Source organism: Schistocerca americana, chromosome 9 (assembly GCF_021461395.2).
Source record: "Schistocerca americana isolate TAMUIC-IGC-003095 chromosome 9, iqSchAmer2.1, whole genome shotgun sequence".
NCBI classification, from domain to species: Eukaryota; Metazoa; Arthropoda; class Insecta; order Orthoptera; family Acrididae; genus Schistocerca; species Schistocerca americana.
The window spans coordinates 101,211,917-101,235,941 of NC_060127.1; the positions used below are offsets into that span (position 1 = coordinate 101,211,917).

General features: G+C 37.8%; 1 protein-coding gene across 5 annotated transcripts in view; it reads left to right on the plus strand.

Annotated features, from left to right (window-relative positions):
* The window catches only part of LOC124551376 (zinc finger matrin-type protein CG9776-like), a 265,653-nt gene that overhangs the window by 131,258 nt on the left and 110,370 nt on the right, over positions 1 to 24,025 (plus strand). For all 5 annotated transcript variants that reach the window (XM_047126421.1, XM_047126425.1, XM_047126422.1 and 2 more), the window contains 5 exons: positions 1,006 to 1,059; positions 3,805 to 3,986; positions 15,511 to 15,636; positions 17,998 to 18,252; positions 23,903 to 24,002. In XM_047126421.1, the coding sequence (XP_046982377.1) occupies positions 1,006 to 1,059; positions 3,805 to 3,986; positions 15,511 to 15,636; positions 17,998 to 18,252; positions 23,903 to 24,002 (717 nt within the window). The remainder of the gene's footprint in view (positions 1 to 1,005; positions 1,060 to 3,804; positions 3,987 to 15,510; positions 15,637 to 17,997; positions 18,253 to 23,902; positions 24,003 to 24,025) is intronic.

The following is a 24,025-nucleotide window of genomic DNA, read 5'->3' on the forward strand; positions in this document are numbered from 1 at the left end:
AGTGAATGTTTGTACCTGGGACTGGAGACTGCGCATTGTGGCTTCATAGATAGTGTTTCAAATAAATCCGGCTAGCAGTTTGTATTGAAATTTGACAAGGACATTGATAGTTGTTGCATGAGGAAGGAGGGAATGATGGAGATAGTTCCTTTTAAGATTGTTCTTTTAATGTCTGTTTTTAAAAAGGACACCGATTAACTTTCCCTTTCTTGCTCTTTGTTTTACGGGGAACCAAACACCAAAATTGTTTTGTTATAAAAAGAAAGTGATAAAAAAATGTACTTCCCTTGAAGTAAATATGCGAGTTTAGAAGCTGAGGAACATCACTGTTGTATATGTCTGCAGCTTTATTATTATTCTTTCATTTTAGAAATTCTTTGCTTCTGTTTTTGGGCTGTTTCAAATGCGTATGCTCTTAATATACCATTGTGTGAAAGATTGTAAAGTTGTTTTCACTTCTGATATTTCACATTCGATTTTCTCCTGTGCAGTTTAAGTAATAACTGAAATGTAACATTGTGGGAAAAGATAGATTGCTATTTACTGTAAAGCAGACACATTAAGTTGCAGACACACGCTGTTAACAGACTCTCACATAAGGCTTTCGGCCACAGCTTTCATCAGCAAAAGCGAAAAACACATCATTCATATTCTCAAGCAAGTATACCTCCGCACACATGACAGCCAACTGCAGCATCTGGGGCTGGAATGCAGCTATCACAGGGGATGCAAGCAGCAATCTGGAAGAGGCAGGGAAGTCAAAGGGATAGTAGTGTACAGGTGGGGAGTCGGCTGTTGTGTGTGCATGAGGTGTGCTTGCTCGAGTGTGTGTTTCTGTTTTGTTGATGACGGCTGTGACTGAAAGCTTATGTAAGCATGTTTTAATTGTGCTTGTCTGCAATTTAAGGTGTCTGCTTTATGGTAAGTACCAATCTACCTTTTCCTACATTGTTGACTGTCATACCTGGAGTTTCCGTTGTTTAATAACTGAAATTTGATTTACAGGTTCACACTCCGTGTCTGTCACGAATCAAAAGAGTGATGATGCCAAAAAAGAAGGTAAGATGCAAGTACATATCAGTAGTAGTACAGAGTGTTTAAAAAAAAAAGTTAAAAAAGGAATGAACATATGAAATAACTCTCATGTCTCTCATAGTAACGCTGTAAAGTGAGTGAGTAGGAGAACTTTTATGGTGTCATCGAAAGCACCACAGCTCATATTTGGTACTTTTGCCCATTTTAAAACAGAAGATAAAGTCTCCTAAAGTTTAATCTGTACTATTTTATTTTCAGCTTTACTTTTTTCTGCCTCAGCTTCAGTCTTTCATTTCACTTTGGAGGAAATGCTGTTTTTGAGGTTACAGCTAGAGTTCCCTCCCTTCCCTCATTCTCCAAACTGTCATGTTACTGATTTTTCCTTTGTTGGGGACCACAGTCATCTAGCACTTGTAGATTGAAATTTCCATCATTTGACTGTATGTTTCAACATTCATTTATTTCACACTGTTGCTTTTTAGTAGTTCTAAAGCGCAAAGGTGAAATGAAAATCAATAAAATGCACAGAGCATAAAATGTAGTGTACAATACGGACAACATAAAAGTTACTACTTCCTTAAAGAGCATTGCTTACATATCACAAAATGTCCAACATGTCTGCATAACCTGTCGTTATTGAAGTGTTACAACATATATCTGGTCATACAGACCAGTCGCCGCATTACAGGATACAAGCAAAGATAAAAAAACAGAAAAATGTGGTTGACATTGTGTGCAGCAGCCAATACAGTATGTTATTAAAGTTTGTTTGCTGTTCGAAATACCAGTTGCACTATTTTTGAATCTTTACTTCTAGTCATTTCAATTCAATGTCAATGTCAAGTCAAGTCAATTCAATGACCATATGTGTTGAAACACTTGATCGGTAATGTGTTATTCAGGCTTGTCGGATATTTTGTGATATTAAGTTATGCTCTTTACATACGAATGACTTTTATGTTCTTCACATTACATCCTGCACTGTATGATCCGTATACTTTGTTGATTTTCAGTTCACGTTTGCTCTTGATAATGGCTGTAGATGTGAAATCATGATATTGTGAAATAGATGGGTATTAAAACACATAGTCAAATGGTGAAAATTTTGCTAAGAAGAAAAGTCACATTACTTTATATAATTGTTTCTTAGCAGAAATTAAAGAAAGCATCAAGAAGCTGAAGAGACATAAAGCTCCTGGAAGTGATGGTATAGACACAGATATATGGAAGCTCAGTAAATTTCCTTTTGTAAACTGCTTACACAAAATCATCACCAACATCTGGAAGCAGGAACAGGTCCCACATGATTGGAAAGAAGTAGTTGTGTGCCCTATATACAAGAAGGGGGACCCAACAAATTGTTCAAACTACAGAGGAATTGCGTTACTAAACACAACATATAAAATTCTGACAAATATACTGTTAGCAAGGATAAGCCCTTACGTTGAAGACTCCCTAGATGATGCCCAATGTGGATTTAGACCTAACAGATCGACTATTGACAATATATATGTCCTAAGGATGTTGGGTGAAAAGAAATATGAATTCAATCAAAATGTACATATGCTTTTCATTGATTTTAAAAAAGCTTTTGACAGTATCAACAGGGAATATTTATGGAAGTGCATGAGGCAGATTGGCATCCCTAACAAATTGATAAATTTAATAAAATCTTGCACTTTAAACTCAAAATACAAAATAAAAGTAGCTAGCAAACTTTCTGAAGACTTTGAGGTTAAAACTGGAGTCAAACAAGGGGATTCACTCTCACCAGTTCTTTTTAACATAGTAATCAATAGAATAATCCAAAAAGTAAAGCTACTACAAATTGGAGCACAACTGGAAAGCAAAATTAACATTGTAGCATACGCTGATGACATTGCATTATTATCTGACAGTGAGAATGATTTGAAGCTTCTTACAGCACAATTAATTAAAGCCACAAATGGCACAGGCCTCCAGCTGAATACAGACAAAACAATGTACTTTATCTTATCCCGCTATCCATCAAATAATAATGTACTGCAAATTAATAACACAGCTTTCACAAAGACAAATGAATTTAATTACCTTGGTACAATAGTAACCTCTGACAACTCCATAAAAATTGAAATAGAATCACGAATTCAGAAGGCTAACAAATGCTACTATAGTCTCTTGACAGTTTTCAAAAGCAAGTTAATTTCTAGGAACACCAAACTACAAGTATACAAATCATTGATTATACCAGTACTCACCTATGGATCTGAAACCTGGACTCTCACAAAAAAAGAGGAAAACAGATTAAGAGTATTTGAACGAAAAATTTTGAGAAAAATATTTGGACCCATAAGAGACAGGATCAGTGATGAATGGAGATTGCTAAATAACAATGAAATTTACAAATTATATAAAGACTCCGATATAGTGGCCAAAATTAAAGCCAAAAGACTGAAATGGATAGGGCATGTCATCAGAGCACCACCAAACAGGACCATCAAGAAAGTGACTGAAGAGATTCCCACCGGAAGACGACCTCTTGGACGCCCACGCATGAGATACTTGGACAATATTCAAGACGATCTCAGAAAACTAGGACATGACAGACAGTGGCAAATTACTTGTAAAGACAGAGCAAAGTGGTTCAACATTGTCCATTCTGCAGCAAAAAGCCTTCATGGATTGTAATGCTTAATAATAATAATAATAATAATAATAATAATAATTGTTTCTGTTGTCATGTAGCACCTTCTCGTAGCTCAAAAAGAAATAATAGAGGTGTTGTTGCAGCTGCCATTCAGAATGAGTTACTTCAGCAGAAGCAGACACTCGCCCTCCAGAGAGACGAATATGTACGTAAAGCTGCAGCCCTCGTGCGAGAGCTGAACGTCCTCAAAGAGCAGGAAGAAGAGTTAGTGAGAGAAGATTCACGCGATAACAAGCGTTTCCTGCGTGAGAACACCAAGCTGCAGGTAACTTGCTGATCAAAAGTTGTGGGTGACGAGTTGGCCATCACCAGTTATGGCATTCCCAAGTTCTCAGACAGCACATTTGATATAGTCAGCCAACACTTTTGGCTAAAGTGGTGGTGGTTTCAAAGTATCAAATGTGGATAGCACTGGTTAAGTGGTTATTACTAAGAAAAATTAAATATTTTCTTTTATTTTTTATTTATTTTTTTAACTGTCCTGCATTTACTTTGTTTCACAAATTTAAGCTATTGTATTATTAATTTAGTATCGTTATTAATTTTGCAATTAGCAGAACCAGTTGTGTCATAAAGACCACTTAATGTAGAGTAGGACCAACTTTTTTGTCTCGAAACGCTTTTTTCATTAACCCTTTCGCTGCTGTGGATGTGTATACAGATCCTGCTATGCTGTTTTCCATGTGCTCTGGATGTGTCTGTGCATGCCACTTGCATTTTCGTGCAGTGTTATGAACGGCTGTATGCGTCCTGAGCCACAGACCTCTCACTGCTGTGGACGAGCTACTTGTGTATGCTATCATTTTCAAGAAAACCTTGTCATCTTGAGTCGTTTATGAGATATGCCAAGTTTTAAGACCATATAACATGGAGAGCACAAGGACGTGACTGGGTGCATCGGGCGGGACGATCCTCTGGATGTAAAACCCAATAATTTAAGGCTGAAATGAGATATCGTTCTGCTCTCAATTTTAAATAAAATTTTGGTATCCTACAAACATTCCATTTACTGCTGTGTATGGGCTAAAGTCAACCATATGCAAAGCTACACAAGGCATTGTTACTTCTGCAAACTCTTTAAAATTTCCTGCAATATTTTACCTAATTTGATGCACAACAGTAAGTATGATGGATAGCAAAAAGGAATTCAGTTCTTTATCAAATGAAGATATCAGACTGTAAAATGCGAGAAAATAAAATTTTTTTCGATAATAGTTTTCGAAAATTGGGTGATAAGTGTTTCATCTCAGCTGGAACAGGGTCTCTCAGCATAAGCACCAGATTTGCAAGCAGTACAGCCATAACAAAAGCTGTCTCAGCACGGAATGCAGAGTACATGGCTGTAGCAGCAAAAGGGTTAAAAATATTCATCTATTTTCACCCTGATGAATAGGGACCAGGAGCTCATAAACAAAGACCAGTACAGTCTCCCAACTCCACTAGTCATTGATATACAGGTATTAACTTTGTGTGTGTGTGTGTGTGTGTGTGTGTGTGTGTGTGTGTGTGTGTGTGTGTGGTGTTTATATTTGTCAGATACAGAGAAAACACATGCACTCGCACGCGCGCGCCCACACACACACACACACACACACACACACACACACACACACACACACACAAAGGGCTACAGCTACGGCTACGGTTTCTCCTAAATACTCAGAGAGAGCATGCATGCACACTCAGTTGTTGTTTAGTTCCCATATGACATTAACTATCATTATTTCCTTTATTGTAACTTTTTTCATTATGAACATTTGTACAGTAGTATGTCTTTTTTAAACAACGTGCTATATTATTTATTCCATATTCCACCTCCTTGCCTCAAGAGCTGTTGAAAACCATATCACAGTGTGCAACTCACATACACTTGATGTTACTAGAAATTTGACATAAAGTTGGCTTTCACTGTCCTGTACAAACACAAGTGTAGTTAAAGTAACTCATTCACTTGCTAGAGTTGACAGTAAAGAAATGGAAATGCAAGGAAAATGCAAATTGCTCATTGAGTCAGCCTTCCTCAGTCTAAGGTTTATGGGAGTCAAATGTACACCTGCAAAGAGAAGGTAGAAGACTGACGAAATTACCAGTAACATTTTCCTCGTTTTTCCATTTGTTTACTGTCAGCTCTAATTGATGGGCGAATTACATTACCCTGGTTTCCACTGCACTGAGTGCTAATATAGAAGAGTCAAAGTCAGTTTTGTGTTAATTTTCCAATAATTTCATGTTTACATGAATGTTACATAGGTCTCAAGGAGAGGAAGTGAATAAAATGTACAGGTTGCCATGTAGGAAAGACGTACTGCTATTCACATCTTACTGACAATTAATGTCCCTGGTAGCTAAACACCATATGTTCAATACATTTTTCATTTTGCTTCTGGGCAGAAATTTATTTGGGGCGGTAAAGATAAATGGTACAGCATGTTTATTAACTGCTCTCATACTCTGTTATTACAATTTGTAATTGGGGCATTACTGCTTGACCACATTTATAAAGCAGTAAAATGGCTGGGTGCTGAATTAATATCTCTTTCCAACCCATTAGTCCCACACTGACATTCTATTCTTGTTATCCTAAAATTTCCCTCAGCGTGAAGGTTTGAAGTTGGTTTGGACACCACAGTAGTTTCTCTCCTCTGGGCTGGGAACTGACATAATCAGCCAATTTTAGGGGGACCTACAATTTAAGATGTTTCATGAACTACAGCACAACTTTTCATTTTTTGATATTAACGATGCATGGCCAGAGACGAATCAAACAATTACAGACAGAAAAAAAAAGGGTCCTGTGACTGACTGGATTGAACTTAAAATCTATAGTTTTGTGGTCTTTTCTTACTCTATGTGGAGCCATACTCGTAAACATTTCCATTTGTCTTGTACATTTGGTGCTCTTCAGCTTGAAGAACTAGCAGGTTTGTCATATTAATAATTGTGTGTTTGAAGAAAGCTGCTTTTTGGTGGTAGTCTTATTTTATCACACTAGTTTTGTACGCTCACCTTTCATGAGCAGTAATTCTATGACAAACGATAAATATTTCTTATAATATTATGGAAATGATAGTTGCTACTCACCATATAGCAGAGATGCTGAGTCACAGACAGCCATAACAAAAAGACTGTCAAACAAATAAACTTTCGGCCAAAAAAAGGCCTTCATCAGAATTAGACAACATATATGCGCGCGCGCACACACACACACACACACACACACACACACACACACACACACACACACACTCGTGTACGTATTCCGATGAAGACCTTCTTGGCCGAAAGTTTACTTGTTTGGCGGTGTTTTTGTTGTGCATATTTGCGACGCAGCATCTCTGCTATATGGTGAGCAGCAACCATCCTTTTCATAATACTGTCATTATCCATCCAGGATTTTCCATCATTTGAAATATTCCTTATAGTATGTTATTTATAGTGTTTTATTAGTATGTTTCTTAAATGATTATTCTATTTTCCCTTTTGTGTACTGCTTTTTAGCATAGGCAAAGAGGATGTTTTGAAATATATAATGTGATTGTATGTTTATACACTCCTGGAAATGGAAAAAAGAACACATTGACACCGGTGTGTCAGACCCACCATACTTGCTCCGGACACTGCGAGAGGGCTGTACAAGCAATGATCACACGCACGGCACAGCGGACACACCAGGAACCGCGGTGTTGGCCGCCGAATGGCGCTAGCTGCGCAGCATTTGTGCACCGCCGCCGTCAGTGTCGGCCAGTTTGCCGTGGCATACGGAGCTCCATCGCAGTCTTTAACACTGGTAGCATGCCGCGATAGCGTGGACGTGAACCGTATGTGCAGTTGACGGACTTTGAGCGAGGGCGTATAGTGGGCATGCGGGAGGCCGGGTGGACGTACCGCCGAATTGCTCAACACGTGGGGCGTGAGGTCTCCACAGTACATCGATGTTGTCGCCAGTGGTCGGCGGAAGGTGCACGTGCCCGTCGACCTGGGACCGGACCGCAGCGACGCACGGATGCACGCCAAGACCATAGGATCCTACGCAGTGCCATAGGGGACCGCACCGCCACTTCCCAGCAAATTAGGGACACTGTTGCTCCTGGGGTATCGGCGAGGACCATTCGCAACCGTCTCCATGAAGCTGTGCTATGGTTCCGCACACTGTTAGGCCGTCTTCCGCTCACGCCCCAACATCGTGCAGCCCGCCTCCAGTGGTGTCGCGACAGGCGTGAATGGAGGGACGAATGGAGACGTGTCGTCTTCAGCGATGAGAGTCGCTTCTGCCTTGGTGCCAATGATCGTCGTATGCGTGTTTGGCGCCGTGCAGGTGAGCGCCACAATCAGGACTGCATACGACCGAGGCACACAGGGCCAACACCCGGCATCATGGTGTGGGGAGCGATCTCCTACACTGGCCGTACACCACTGGTGATCATCGAGGGGACACTGAATAGTGCACGGTACATCCAAACCGTCATCGAACCCATCGTTCTACCATTCCTAGACCGGCAAGGGAACTTGCTGTTCCAACAGGACAATGCACGTCCGCATGTATCCCGTGCCACCCAACGTGCTCTAGAAGGTGTAAGTCAACTACCCTGGCCAGCAAGATCTCCGGATCTGTCCCCCATTGAGCATGTTTGGGACTGGATGAAGCGTCGTCTCACACGGTCTGCACGTCCAGCACGAACGCTGGTCCAACTGAGGCGCCAGGTGGAAATGGCATGGCAAGCCGTTCCACAGGACTACATCCAGCATCTCTACGATCGTCTCCATGGGAGAATAGCAGCCTGCTTTGCTGCGAAAGGTGGATATACACTGTACTAGTGCCGACATTGTGCATGCTCTGTTGCCTGTGTCTATGTGCCTGTGGTTCTGTCAGTGTGATCATGTGATGTATCTGACCCCAGGAATGTGTCAATAAAGTTTCCCCTTCCTGGGACAATGAATTCACGGTGTTCTTATTTCAATTTCCAGGAGTGTATATACACAAGTATTTGAATTAAGTGTAAGAATTTTTTGAGAGTACATGTAGTTATCAGTGGCAATTGCTGTACATGCAAAGATTATTATTGTTATATACCATAGATTATAATATAATGTTATTTCTAATTTGTATTATCTCTGCTAGGAGGACAAAGGAATGTGTTGTGTGCTAAAGAATGCTGATGAAATTGAGAATTAACTTTTTGTTTTTGGATTGTTTAGCTTGCTAAATATTTTGGAGGAGATAGAATTTTCATGTAGTAATGAAACAACCTGACATTATTTTAAACAAACTGAGTTGTCTAAAAAACAAAAACTTTGTGTCAAAAATTACACTTGTATTCTGTAGCATAAAACACATTTATTTGTTCTGTTGGCAAATGTATAAGGCAAGTCATATTACAATAATACAGGAAACCACAGACACATAAATTACTTTATTCATAGTATGTAGTATTTTAAGAAATATTTGTCTCACATAATATAGATACTACTGATGATGGGCAAAAGCTGAAACTAGTCAAATAAACTGAGCTACCATAAAAACAGCAGCTTATGTCAAATATGTACGTATTAATACAACAAATTTGCTGTTTCTGTTTGGATCCAAAACAGATAAGTCACAAACCCCAAAGTTCTGAAACTGCTTTTTCAATGTTAACGGTTTCCATAATTCGGGTTGTTGGACTTAGAGAAGCCTCCCATTTTTTTCTTCCAGTTTTGATGTGCTAGAAATCTAATTATACGCATAAGTAGTGGCCAATAAAACTCAAAGCAGCTGGCTGTTGTGAACAGTTCAGGCTTGTTGAGAAATATATGGGCAAATATTTATTTTTTAACTGACAGAAATGTGCCGTATTGCTTTTAAAATGTTGTCCAACCAGATGGAAAGCTTCATCAGCAGTACTCCTGCAATAAAAGTTGTTTTAGCAAATTACTATAGGTCCTTTCTACACTGAAGGAAATGCTTTCAGTGAGTTCTTTATTTTGTTTCTAATTACTATTATGTTGTCTTCAGGCTTTTTCTTGTAACCAACATACAGCATGTGGAAGCAAAAGTATAACAGAACACTGTTTCAGTCTAAAACGAGTCTGTTCGGAGAATATCTTACTCAGAAGTAATATTTTTAAAATGTATTTAACAATTGCGTTTTTTTCTGCACAATATTTCTTCAGCAGATGTTTCCTTTTTCCCACTCTGTTACACTGGTTGGAATGTTTACTATCTAGCCACCGGCCCTCTTTTTAAAAAAGCCGTTAGTTACTGCACAAGATGATGTCTGTGTAAGTTGCTGAAATTTGAAATTCTGTGCAGAAAAATGGATTGTCAACTTGCTTAGACACTGTAGACAGTGTACTCACAAGAGGAAAGTTTAAAAACACAATGTAACTAAGTCAAAAAGTTAAGTGTGGTGGTCATTTTTCACAGCAGCTATATATAAATAGCAATAGTTTGCAAGTAAATGCCTCTTTGCACATGAAATTTTTTATTTTGTTTGTACACCCGAGCATGTACTGTGAGTGTCAGTAAAATGTCTAACAGTAAAATGCCTAATTTGTTATTTGAAAGTTGTGCAGAGGTTCCATAAGTAAAAAGCTTATTGAAAGTATCTGTTTGAAATTTCTCATTTTGCTCACTCACATATGCCTTGTTTCAGAGACAAAACACATCTGAGTGTATAAATAAGATTTTTAAAAAATCATGTGCTACTTGCGAAATGGCTCTTACTAGTAAACTATTGGAATTTGCAATATTATGTGTATTGCAAACTCAATTTTCCCTGACTGAAAGAATAATAATTCCAAAAATCACTTTTGGAACAAAGTCAAATTAAAGAAATTAATTTTGTAGAAGGAGTTTTACTTTTCCTTGCTTGTATACGTTCCAAAGAAATTAGAAAATCCTTTGTAGACAGTTGAGGATCTAGAAGAACAAGCTACAACTACTATCCAGTAATCAAAATTACAATGTTTTGCATGGAACTAGATAAAGCAAAACATTTTATTGATGAATGAAAGTGAAGGTTTGCAAATGATAAAGGTGAGTTGTTTCAACGTGTGGTGATTTGTTCTTTTTCTTCATTTGTAGTTGGGTCGGTAGAAAGCTTTTGTTAGTGGATCATCAATGTCGTCTTATACGGAAACAGCCCAGAATGCAAAAGGAATATCTGTCACAAACAGTAGTTCAACACAGTTGTCTGAACTTGTAGGAGGCACCTTTAATGTGTATTATCTTGTGCAAATATAGTTCTCAAGATTTGTGAATAAGTGCAGGGTTTTCTCAAAAATAGCGTAGTATGAACCATTGACACCCATTGTGGGAAGAGTCGCGTCATTGTGAGAAGAGTCGCGTGCATTTCAGTCATCTCGAGTTATAGTTTGGATATGAAGCTTTTCACTTTTTACTAGTAGTGTTTTCAGTTGATGTTCTTACTCCCTCTGTACAGTTAGAGCATCACAATTGGATCTGTTAATGTTCTTCATTGTGCTCAAACATATATACATAACCCATCTTAAGGAAGAATCTTGTAAAACATGAGTGTATGTTTTCTTGAAATGTAAGGGCCTGATGAACGTATGGTATCTCGGAAATTGTTCTGTACACATTGTCGCAAACAAAGCTTTTTGTGTTTGGTATGCAAGAAAATTTGGGAATTGCTGCTTCGCTGCAGTAGATTCCTTGGTGTGGTGGTTAAAAGGAAAACACTTGCAGTGTTTTTCACAAATGCGCTTAACTGTAACTGGAAGCTGCACGACATCTTGTGTAACAGATTATGTCTCTTCATCAGAAAACATCTATAGGCTGTGAAGATGAAAGTCTAAGAAAAATGTAAGTACCACTGCTTCTATTATTTCATTACATTTTTGGTGGTGTTTGTATGTAAAATATGTTGTTAGTGAATGTAAACAAAATTTGCTCTAGATGATAATCGAGACAACGCTATTTCTATCTTTAGCTTCCTACTTCATAGATCATCCACTTTGTCTTTTCACTGGGGAAAAAATGGCACAGAACAGTACACAGTTGTTACTATTGTCTTAATAGTAGCGATTCTGCCTTAGTTTGCCTGGTTCGATACATGGAAATTTTGTGGAAGCAGACTTCAAAAATATTTTAATCAAATAATATTTCCCAGTGCGTGCTTCAGTTTGCTGCTGTAATGGGGAATATAGGGGTTCAAATTGCTGCCTGGGCATTCCTATTTGGGGTTTACAAAATTTCCTGAAATTATGTCTTGAGATTGCTGCATTGTTCATCAAATAAGATCGTGGAGGATTTCCATCTCCTTATTTATCCAACTATGCATGTACGTCATCTTGAAAAATCTCACTGTCAATGGAAAACTGAGTTTCCTTCCTTCGACTTTGCCATTTAACATTGTAATTTCGAAATTTTTCTTTAGGAGAAGCATGAAACCAAAAGAGATTACTGTAATATTTCTGTAGTAAACCCTAATAAACTGAAGGTTTTAACCTCTGCATCAGGAGATACGGTACATCTTTCCCCTTATTATATGCATGTCTGCTATAAGCAGTTTTTGTAGTAATCCCTGAACCTCTGTGTTGGACCAGGCTCAAACCTGGCAGTTTGTGCTGTACCAGGGCTCAAACCTGGTTCTGTGCCTTTTGCAGGCAGCGAAGATTGAGCCACTGGAACTTGACTCACTTCATTAAATCTGCCAATATTCGTGTCATAATTCTAAACTTCACAGAAGCCTTTCTAGACAAATGTACTGGAAGTACAGATAGTCTGGAGAAATTGCACAGCTACATATTTGTGTTGTTCCTGTATAAGTGCAGTGGAATGTATGTTGTGTCATGATTCATGTTGAGTCTTACCTTTGAGGGCCATTCAGTAATTAAACAGACAAATTGCTATACAGCAAAAATCATCTATTAAATTACTACAATTTTTGTTTGTTTTACCACATAATTTCCACCAACTTCTATGTGATTGTCCCATCATCTTACGAACTGTCTTTATCCACACAGTAAAGAATTGTTTACCTTGATGTCGAAGCCATTTTGTTCTTTTTTCTTTATGTTTTCATTGCCGTCAAACTCGATGCCACATAAAGCTCCTTCCATTGCACGAAACAGATAAAAATCTAAAGGGGTACGATTAGGGCTGTAAGGAGGTTGACATACAAGCAGAAGCTCCCAACCCATTTTGTCAATAGTTTACAGCTTCACTTGTGCCATATGAGGCTGAGCATTGTTTTAAAACAAGAATCTGTTTTAAAACAAGAATCACACGTTTGCTCAGCAATCCCTGATATTTCCGCTTCATTATGAGCTTGCTTTGTTCTCATCATGCCCGAGTAGTAAAGGCTGTTGACGGTACATTGGTCCTCCAGAAAACCAGACCATGGGCATTCAAGAAGATAGTTAAAATGCCCTTACCAGCTGATGGTTGTCCTGAATTTCTTAGACAGGTGATTCAGGATATTTCCAAGGCATGCATTGACATTTGGACTCTGGCTCAAAATGATGTAACCAGGTTTCATCACAGATTAAAATCCTGTTAAAAATGCATGAAATGATTTTTCAGCTCAGTGAAAATGCGAAATCTCCTTTTTTATGATGACTGATAAGCTCTCATGGAAATCATCTTCCATAAGTCTTGTGGTAATTCAGTTTGTTTTGAATGAATGATGGAATGAGTTGTGGCAAAATTATTTGGACATTTTTGAGCAATTTGTTCACCTCTAAGTCATCAGTCTTTTCAGATAAGTACATCAGTACCAGTTCGCAGCAATGAGATTGGTACTGCTACCGAATACACGGAGTGCTGCTCATTGGTTAGACATTTGAGGCAGTTTCTAAACTTTTCCACCCACATGTAAAAATTCACACAGTTCATGCAGATACTGCTGCACTCTTTGTTCATCTAAGAGAAGATTTCTGATGGCTGTACAATTTTCCAAAAGGATAAATTTGATCCCATAATGCTGTTCACTTTTCTGAACAGACATTGTAAGATCATAGACACTACATTCATGTAAATATTAATTCAGCAAATGACTAACACTCCAAGGTTGTCAACTAACACTTATTAAATGTTTTATTTCCCTGCTTGAGGCATGTGTTTGTCTGTTTGATTATTGAATGACCCATGTACCTTTCCTGCTACTGTTTAACCCTTTAACTGTGCAGAACTTCCATTGTAGCATAGCGCTGTGTGCTGTTGAGTGCATTAAATGGTGTTTCAGTACACAGTACTTGACTGATATCAGTGTTTTCAGCAGATTTTCACCACATTTTGTAGTTTACGAGAAACTCACTGCATGGTGTTCCAAACACAGTTGTTTTTAGAAATAAAATAGCTTCTCTGTGGCTTGGTGCGTACCTCTAACAACCAATCTACAGTAAATTAAAAACGCACAAATATCACAACTGTTAAGGCATTTATGTGTGTAACCAACAAAAACACACCTCTCATGAATGTAAACAGTGTGAATATTACAAGCAAATACTCTTGATTCTCCCTGTGCCTGCAGGAAGTTCAAAACAAGAGAAGGATAATAAATAAAGTATTAAACATCTCTCAACACTCACCTACCACCTATGCATTAAGTCCACCTGGAAGTGGAAGTAAATATACTATAATATAATAACAAAGTCCTTGGTGGGTGTAAGTTAACAATTTCTTTTTACACACATCGTATTGTCAACGAAGTTTTCGTAACAAAACATGCTTATTGTGAATGTGAACTGCGGTTTGCATAAAGTAAATGTTACATCAATACCCTATTCATATTTTAATGTGACAGTGTCATTTTATGAAACAGTTCAGCACATTTTAATGCATCAATGTGGAGTCTTTTTCTGAGTGTATAAAATATGTCCATTTCATTGCAAAGATAGTTCATGAGTTGTTATCATCAAAGATAAAATCCATTACAGTTGTAACCTTTTTAATTTCCTTAAAGGAAAGCAAACCCACTTTTGGAGTCTATGTCCCATGTTCTGGTGCATCTGCGTCAATAATGATGCCTATCCAAATTGTTAGCATTAAAAAAGCTAAACAGGACTACACAAAAATCCATAAGACAAAAACATAATAAAATGTGAGTCCATAAAAGTTGAATAACAGAGGTTTAATCAGGTATAAGAGTGCATCTGTGGTACAAGGCATAAAACAGGAGACCCTCTCTTGCCACAATAATAGTACTATCATACTGCATTCAACTAAGAACATTTATTTGAACCACTATTATTTCAGTTCCTAGGGATACCGGAAAGCCTCTCGCAGAGCAGCGTCTACATAAAAAGGCATAGGTTCCAAAATTAAAAGAGCAAAACCACTGTGAATAAAAACAAAATATGAACTGTTATATGACCCAGCATTACATAATCCCCCATTCCAGATCTTACAAAGGCCTGGGCTTAAGGGTGTGCCAAACATATATCCACATAAAGTTAGACAGACTGTCTTCAAACACTGGAACACACATAGGGTACATAGTTTGTGCACCTGCAGGCACGTGTGAATTAGTTTTCTTTTCTCTCATTAATGCTATTCCAAGAAAACTTGAAACAATGTTATTTATGGTTCTGGACGACTTCTCATTTTGAGGACAAAAGTGCACAACTGTTGTATTCTTCTGTTGCTCAAGATGATGGTGGAAATCATTCTGTTATTAATAGGAAAAAACCCCATAACATATGGGATTTAAAAGTAGTATGGTAGTGTTTGTTAGGGACGTATTATTTTACAATGCTTTATGTTTGACTTTAATGTACTGCTAATTTTGTTTCTCTTATTGTTTGACATCCAGTTGCATTAAATTTTGCTTTTATTACTATTTTAGATGGAAATTCAGAACAGACTGACAGCTATTAACAACGTCATTGATATGTTGACTGGCATTATTGGTGATCAAAACGAAGTAGCAGATCGTACGAGTAAAAAGAGCAAGCACAGGAAAAGATCAAAGGTTTGTGTCTTCTGGACATCTGCAGCTTCTTTCTTTGAAATGCTGTTCATATCCTGTATTTTAGCACATAATTTTGTATTTGTAATATTACTGTAGCGGATTTTTTCCAATGATGAATTGTTATTGATTAATTTTGAAATTAATTAAACAATCATTCCACAGTGGATTGTTATGTATTCTGAATATAATACCAAAAAAGTAGTTTTGTGAATGTGGACAGTTTTTTAAATAAGAGACATAAAATGTTCATATTCACTGCATCATTCCACCAGCAGCCATATTCAGTTGCCTATCTAAAGGAGATGCAGACATTGTGCAGCCTACTTATAAGGTATGGTATCTTATATACATTTTATTACTATACTGAAATAAGCTAATAGCAGCTGAAAATTTTGCTCAGTTGTGTGGAAAATATTTGTTTTTTCCTTGTAGACCTCTTTGACATTCCCATTTTTAAGGTGATTGTGCCTCATTCAGTGGTGAATATTTGCATAGGCTTCCTGCAACTAGTTGTTTAGTGAAATTGTGGGACAGTTGCGAGTATTATCTTTGGCTGTCCAAATTAGGGGTGAACAAACTGTATGATCATTCATATGATGAAACTGAGAGTTGGTACTTGTCACTACTTATTAATATGTCGTGTATTCTATTGAAAGAATGTTACTGTGAATGTCCATTACAGATTTTTCTCAAACTGCAGTGCTCGTCTTCGTGGATCTTCAGTATTCACTTGTATGTTCGCTGTTCCTTCATTTTTGGAATCTAAAGAAAATCATGTTGATTCCCCATGTAGTATTTGCTCTGAAATTGTATGTCTGGATATACTCCAGTGAAAGTAATGTTGTTCTGTTAAAGGATAAAATAACACTGATATTATTTACGAAGACAAAAACCCTGGCGTCTATATTTGTTCCTCATAGTAGCATTTATTTCAAAAATGTGCTCATACCCCTTAATTTTATTGTCTTAAGGATTCACATCCAAATAAATCTCATTTCTGTGCATAAAAGAAAGGAAAGGCAACCACTCACCAACAGCTGACTGATGTCTGGCACTAGAAATGTGCAACAGAAAACTATTTGTACCTAGTATAAATAGTGTTCTGTTGCTTGTTTCTATCACGTGCACAAACATCAGCTGTAGGGGAGTGGTTGTATTTCCTTTATTATGTTTTCTTCCTTCCATGACTTTCCATTGTTATCATAAATGTTTATTCTTGTTTTCCTTTGGTGGTACATACTGCCATCTTTTATGTTGTGCCATACATCTCTGCTGACACAGGGTGTCTACATGATCTTCAGCACTCTGTACCAAAGTTAAGTCTTCCAATAAAGGTCTTAACTTGGAGGATTCCTTTTCTTTTTTAATTTCTGATTAAGTTACCTAGTGTAAGTATTTATACTACTAACACGCTATCCCCATTCAGTTCCATGAAGTCCTCGCTTATGTCACATTTTTTGTCATCAGTCTATGTATGTCATGTCTGAGAGGTGAAGAACCTTGTTCACAGAAAAAGCAGTTGTTTGTATTATGAAGCTTTAATGTAAAATATCTGTAGATCTTATTTACCTATTTGCTGTCTGCCACCGTCTGCTCTGTTTTTCTATTAAAGAATTAATCTTGTTGTATGCGCCTACTTCTTATACAGATCTGTAAGTCTGCCTGATTCACTGCTTTTTCTTTTTACCTTGAATTGCTTCAAAATTTTTTGCTATCAAGCTGAGTCACTACTTTGTATTACGTGTATTTATTTTTGAGTGTATGTCAGATCCAGTTTCCACGTGGGCATTTTATGGTCCGTCATCATTTCTCCTTGTGATTGTCTCATTTGATGTGTGAATATGTGCATAATATTCTATTTGAAAATTCTTCAAGTTGGTTATTGCATGTTGGATATGAATGAGTATTTCAAAGTGCCCAATAAGTCCATAACATCAAAGATATTTCTATAACAGAAAAATGTTCTGTGGAATAGTAACCCAGTTGTACCCACTTTTATAACTGCTGGAAAAAAAGTCATCTACAATGGAATTGGTGCCATTCAGGACCCTTGCATAAACTATCATCAGTGATTTAATCCAGCCACAAGAAAATGCTGGGAATTCGTTGAAGCATTATAATTTTCATGTAACAGTTAATTTGTTTCTTAGTTTTCGATTTCTCTCCTCTTATCTCTAAAAAAGGAAATGAAATGACGTAGAAGCAGTGAGAGTGAGAGGGCAGATGGGGAAAAGTTTTGCAATAGTATACGTAAGAGGAACATCATGCAACTGAGTCCAAATTAACAGCTGCTACGAATAAAAAGTAACACCTAAAGCCACTCTAGGTCTTACATTGTGACGTTTCCCGTCTACTCAACAGAAGCAAGAAGACTCCGAGGAGTCTGCAGCAGACTCTGACGAATCGGAGGCCTTGGCTGAACCCCCTATTGCCGAAGAGAAGACGACATCTGCAACTGTTGCTGCTTCAATCTCCAATCTCGGTTCTGGGCAGCGCCACAATCTGGTCTTCTATGATCCCGAGATGCACTGGTGCCGTGTGTGTGACGTCTTTCCTCGGACTGCTAAGGAATTCCTGAACCATTTACACAGTCCTGACCACAAGCAGCAAATATTGGTAAGATGTGTGTTTAATTATGTGTATAATTTTTCACCATATGTCACTGAGGAAAGGGTCAGAGTAGCTTTCTTCTGTTGTTCAAAGATGTTCCCTAATTAAAAAATTTCAAGTTAACACAGTTGTTTACTGTAGTCTATAACCCAGCAGATATGTTTTAGATACATATGTTTCATGGTAGCCCCAAGCGGGTGTTTCTATCATTATTATACTGCCCCAACTCTAAAAATGCACCCAATGAGCCACTATCATCAGTCATATAGACTGCATCTCTTGTGATAGGACCAGCCAGTGTGGACTACTCACCATGTACTCTTATGTCACATTTTATAGCAGAAGTTGCATCTTCAGTCTGCTATTTTGTAAGGGAACAGATCTTTGTGATACTTACAGGATTTTCCCCCTTACTCAGTTTGATGCAGTTTCTCGGAAACACTTGAAAAAGTCTCCTTTGAAGATTAGATGATTTCCGGGTGCTATCAAGTACTAAACCTTTCTAGGGTATTAATACAGTCACTGGTAGTGTGTAGTGTAACGATTAGAGTTGAATCTCGCTAGTAGTAATTTTATTTTGCTTTTATTTAAATGGCATGTTTATTAACAAAATAATAGTGATTAAAATTTTTTTAATAAAAATAATTTCTTTAAATCTGGTACAAAAGTATGAAACATTGAATAGAAAATTAATTATTTTTTTTAATTTCTGGAGGTTGAACGGTATTATTAATAAAAGTTTTGTGAAATAACTGCAACCAGTCACCTTCTGTGATGATTCAGTTTTTATTTTACCATGACCAGTTTTGAACCACGCATCTACTCACCTTCAGATAATACACTCTATAATTATTGCACATAGCATTGTAGGTTTGTGTAGCTGTGGCAAGATAGAAAACATGTCTTGTTTTTTTCCTACATTGCCACAGTTACACGACCCCCACAATGCTCCATGCAGTCACAAAAAGTGAATACCATCTGAAAATGAGTAATTAGACAATTCAAAACTGATTAGTAAAATAAAAATTGAATCATAATAAAAAGGGATTTCTTGCCGTTATTTCTAAGAACCTTTATTTCTCACAGTCACAGGGTTCCATATCCACAGTGGATAAAAGTTTTAGTGTTATTGATGTACGTAATTTTTTTCACTTAACAATGAGGCATTCCGCATTTCTTACGTTTGGCATCAACGTGCAGTAATGAGCTGCATATGGCAGGTGGTGGCACTAACAGTGGCGGCTATATAATCTGTGTTGGGTGATGCGGAAAATAGAGGAGTCATTGTCATAATGCTGAAACGGGGGTGTGCGATTCATATGATGTCCAAAAGGGCACGATCATTGGCTTTCGTGCCAAGGATGGAAGCATTTTTGAAACTGCTAAGTTTCTAAATTGTTTGCATGCTGCCACGGTTAAAATATACTGTGCACGGCAAAATGGCACTATCCGAAACATGCTGAGGCAGCCGTGGTGCATCGTGAGCCATAGATGGAGCTACGTACGGGCGAATATACGTGCAGCTGTTGAGCAACTGACCGCCCTGACAAACTGAGGGTCTCCCATCAGTGTCTCCTTAATGACGATTCATTGAACATTGCTGCACGGACCTCCACAGTGGGCACCTAGTTCGTGCACCCGTGCCGACTGCTGTTCATCTGTGATGATGGCTGTAATTTGCATGCCAGTAGCACGTCTGGATGTCCACTGCTGAGTGGTGACAGGTGGCCTTCTTATATGATAGATGGTAGTTGGCACGTACAGCATGAAACAACTGAAAGCAAATACCCTGAAACCAGGAGCGAGTATTACGGTCTGGGGCATGTTTTTGTGCCATTCCCTGGGTGATGTCATCATTCTGGAAGGAACAGTGGACCGACACAAGTACGCATCTATCCTTGGGGACTGTGACCGCACCTGCATACAGTTCGTTTTACCTCGGCACAATGGTGTCTACCAGCAGGACAATGAAATGTATCGCGCATCTTGCAGTGTACATGTGTGATTTGAAGAGCACCAGGGTGAACTGCCACACTCCCTAGCCCACTAAATTCCCCAGATTTAAACCAAATCGAGAATCTGTCGCCCACTTTGATCGGGCTGTCCACACTGTGGAATCTCAGCTGAGAAACCTAGTGTAGCTGGCCACAGCACTGGAATCGGCAAGACTCCACATCCCTGTGGGTCCCTTCCAGGATCACACTGACACGGTTATTCAGGCTTTTGACAGATGGTTACATTAATGTGACTGGACAGTGAATATACTAATTTATTCTCATACTACCAGTAATTAAACATAAAAAGATATTAATATTAGAAAATAGGGGTTCAGTATTTGTTAACTAACATTTCCATTTGTCAGTAAATAAATAGTTTAAATAAAAGAAAAAGAGAAAGCTGGTTTAAGCAGTGTGTAAGTGTAGGGACCAATGACATCAGCAGTTTGGTCCCTTAGGAATTGACACACACTTTTTTCCGATGGTTTAATGGGTTAGTTGAGCAATATGAGGACATGCATTGTCTTGCTGGATACGTCACCTCTGAGATCCGAGACATGTCTCTCTTGGCTAGCTTCACATTGTTTAAAAACAAATCTGAGTAGTATTGGCTGTTCATTGTACGCTGCTTTTAGAAATAATCACAAAAAACTGGACATTCAGCACCCCAAAACACCATCAACATGGCTTTTCGTGCTGATGCTTGGGTTTGGAATGTTTTTTGGACAGGTGAGTTGTTGTGCTTCCACTCCGTGCTTTGTCTTTTTGATTCTGGCTTATAATAGTGAACCCAAATTTCATCACAAATTAAAATTTTGTTGAAGAATTCCCCATATTCTCTTTCATAATGTTCCTTTAGCTCTGTGCAAACTCTCAACTTTGTTTCCTTGTGTAGCCACGTCAACTCCTTTGGGACCCATCTTGCACATGTTTTGCAGTACTTCAGCTTGTACAGAGAATGTTATGAACTGTACTAGTACTAACTTGAACCTTATCAACTATCATTTTCACAGTCACACGGCAGTTGACACGAATAATGTCGTCAGTTTCATTTTCAAGTGTGGGAGTTGAAACTGCAACTAGTCAGCCAGAACTGTGTTCCTCAGTCACTGAGTCACGGCCATTTTTGAACTGCTCTACCCACTCGTAAAAATTTGCACGATTCATACAACCTTCACCATAAACTTTAGACATTCTACAGTATATATTCACTGGTTTCTCGCTTTCAGCAAGTAAAAAATGAATAACAGACTGTTGTTCAACTAATGTGTGCGTTTCAAGCAGACTCACCATCTTGAAATGTAGTTTTGAGGCTATAAACAAAACAGTGTTGATACATCAGCTGATCAGGGCTTATCCCAGTGATGCCAGCTTAAAGCCATAAAAGTACCAAACTTACCCTACTATCATTTTTTCTCCCAGATCAATTTGCCTTTTTAATTATTAAATGACTGTCATATATTCTTGAGAAAACTGTGAAAGTTCGCATTACATGCAGTTTTACTATCTGAATATACATACTGGCCAGCCATTCTCTTTCATACAGACATATTTTGAATGGAACCAACAAAAGATAGTAGTAATACAAAGAAGTAAAATTTATTACAATGTATTGGTAAGTACTCAAGAGAAATTTTACCTTGATGGATTTTGGTAGAAATGAACTTGTAAATTTTGTTTGCTACCATACATCTTACTTGCATTACTTCATGTAGTTTCAGTTTCATGGCCCCACATGGGGGGGGGGGGGGGGGGGAGAATCTCCCTGAATGATATTAATGAGTTAAGTATGTTTCAAACAGTGAAAATTACATTTTGTAATGGACGTAACCAGTCTTTCCCATTTGACATAGTATATGAGACTAATTGGGAAAGGATGCGCCATCAGGTCGGAAGACTGTTATTGTTTGAAAGTACTGGGGAACTGTATTGTGTCTTTTGATAGGGGAATCTGCTATGTTGAGATATGCTGATGCTGTAAGGTTCTCACAAACTTACTTGTACTAGTGGCATGCAACAAAAATCATTTAAATAGAGATTGAGTTTGTACAGTTCAAATTTCATTTATATGTGCATAGCTACGTGTCACACGGTAGTGATTTCAAATATGAAATTGCAACAGATTGCTGTCAATCAAAGATTGTCTTTGCTATTTTTATTGTTCCCATCCTGTCTCTCTCCTGACTGCAGTGACTAAATTTCATAGAAATCTAGTACCATTGCACCTCGTACCGCAAGTGCTTACTGCAATAGATAGTGGTGCCATCACATCTCCTTCTCTGGAACAAATTGGAAACATTAATTTAAACTGAAAAAAAAAATTACAGTTCAAAACATTAAGGCCTCATTTTACAGCATTATTCTCAGTATTGTAGCAATTTTTTTTTTTCTCATGCTCGTGTGGTAGCCTGTTATGTAAAATTCTGCTGAAAATTGTGGTGTGTGTTACCTGAAATTAGATTTGAAGTTGGCTTACGTTAGTCACTCACAAAAATTGCACAAACAAATAAAAATAATTTTATTTTTTAAAATTAGGTCATCTGTTGGGTTGGGCTCTTTACATTATATTGGTTGATGTGTAAACAGCCCGACTTGCTGTCGAGTTTGTTGTAACTGCTAAGCATAAGATCAGTAGTAATAGTTAAAAATGATAATGTAGGTGAAGTACGAAATTGGCTGAGAAGCAGAGCAGATTAGTAAGACTGAAAGGTCATACAGAGCCTTATCAAATAGGTGGCATATGATAAAATGTCTGGATGAGGACTATACTGAAAAACTGTTTGTAGTAGAAGTGGTGGTACGTTTGTGGAATCTGGAGCAAAATAAGGCTGTATTGATAAAAATACCTCTAACACTTACTCAGTGCCCATTACTAGTGGCACAAAAGCTGAGCATGAATTTTGTAACTGCTGAATTACTGATATCCTGATACATTGTCGCAGATAGCAGTATGCTGATATAGTTAACAAAGATTTGAAACATCTGCAATTCTTCTGTATGTTTTCCAAGCAGGAAATGTGTTCAGTTTGAGGATTATATTCATGCTGAATGAAGGTGACCCCCCGGATTTATAGTCTTAGCAATTTCAAATTTAGCTGACCAGTGGTGAAAGAGAAACGTGTGTTTCTCTCACCTCTGCCTCCTTTGGGAACAGTGTCGGTTTCTGTTATTTGTTGCGAACATCATTTGTTATCAACTTCCTGTAAGTAGTTAATTTTTAATCATATCTGCCAGATTTTTTATTATGTAAAATCCTTGGAATTATTTGCATGATGAAACCTTGTTATTAAAGGAACATTGATTCTTTTCAGAGAAAGAGGAAACTTGAGAGTGAATTTTGATTCGAGATGGTCATCCACAGCTAAAAAAGGTGTTTTCCCAATCACTGTTTGCAGTTACTCTTAACTTGCATTTTCTGCTCCCAGGATTAAATATTTAGTTGTTTCAACTGCATTGGAGGGTCATAAAGCAGATACCCTCACTTGATAGCGGTAACAGTGTTCGCAATTTATTTGCATTTGTTTATGTAAATATGTTGTGTGCTAGTATGTCTATTAAAATTTAAATTTAATGTGCTTTGTGTGATTTTGCTTTTAATCTATCTGTTCGACTCCATCAAATTGCAGTCTAACAATATGTATATATTTTTTCATATGTAGGAGCGAAAACTGGTGGATTTGCCATGGCATAAGGTACAACAGGCAGAAGAAGTCTTGCCTACTATCGAAGGATTGCCATCTAAGCGAACACCGATAAAAGGTAAGAGAGATTATTGTCACAAT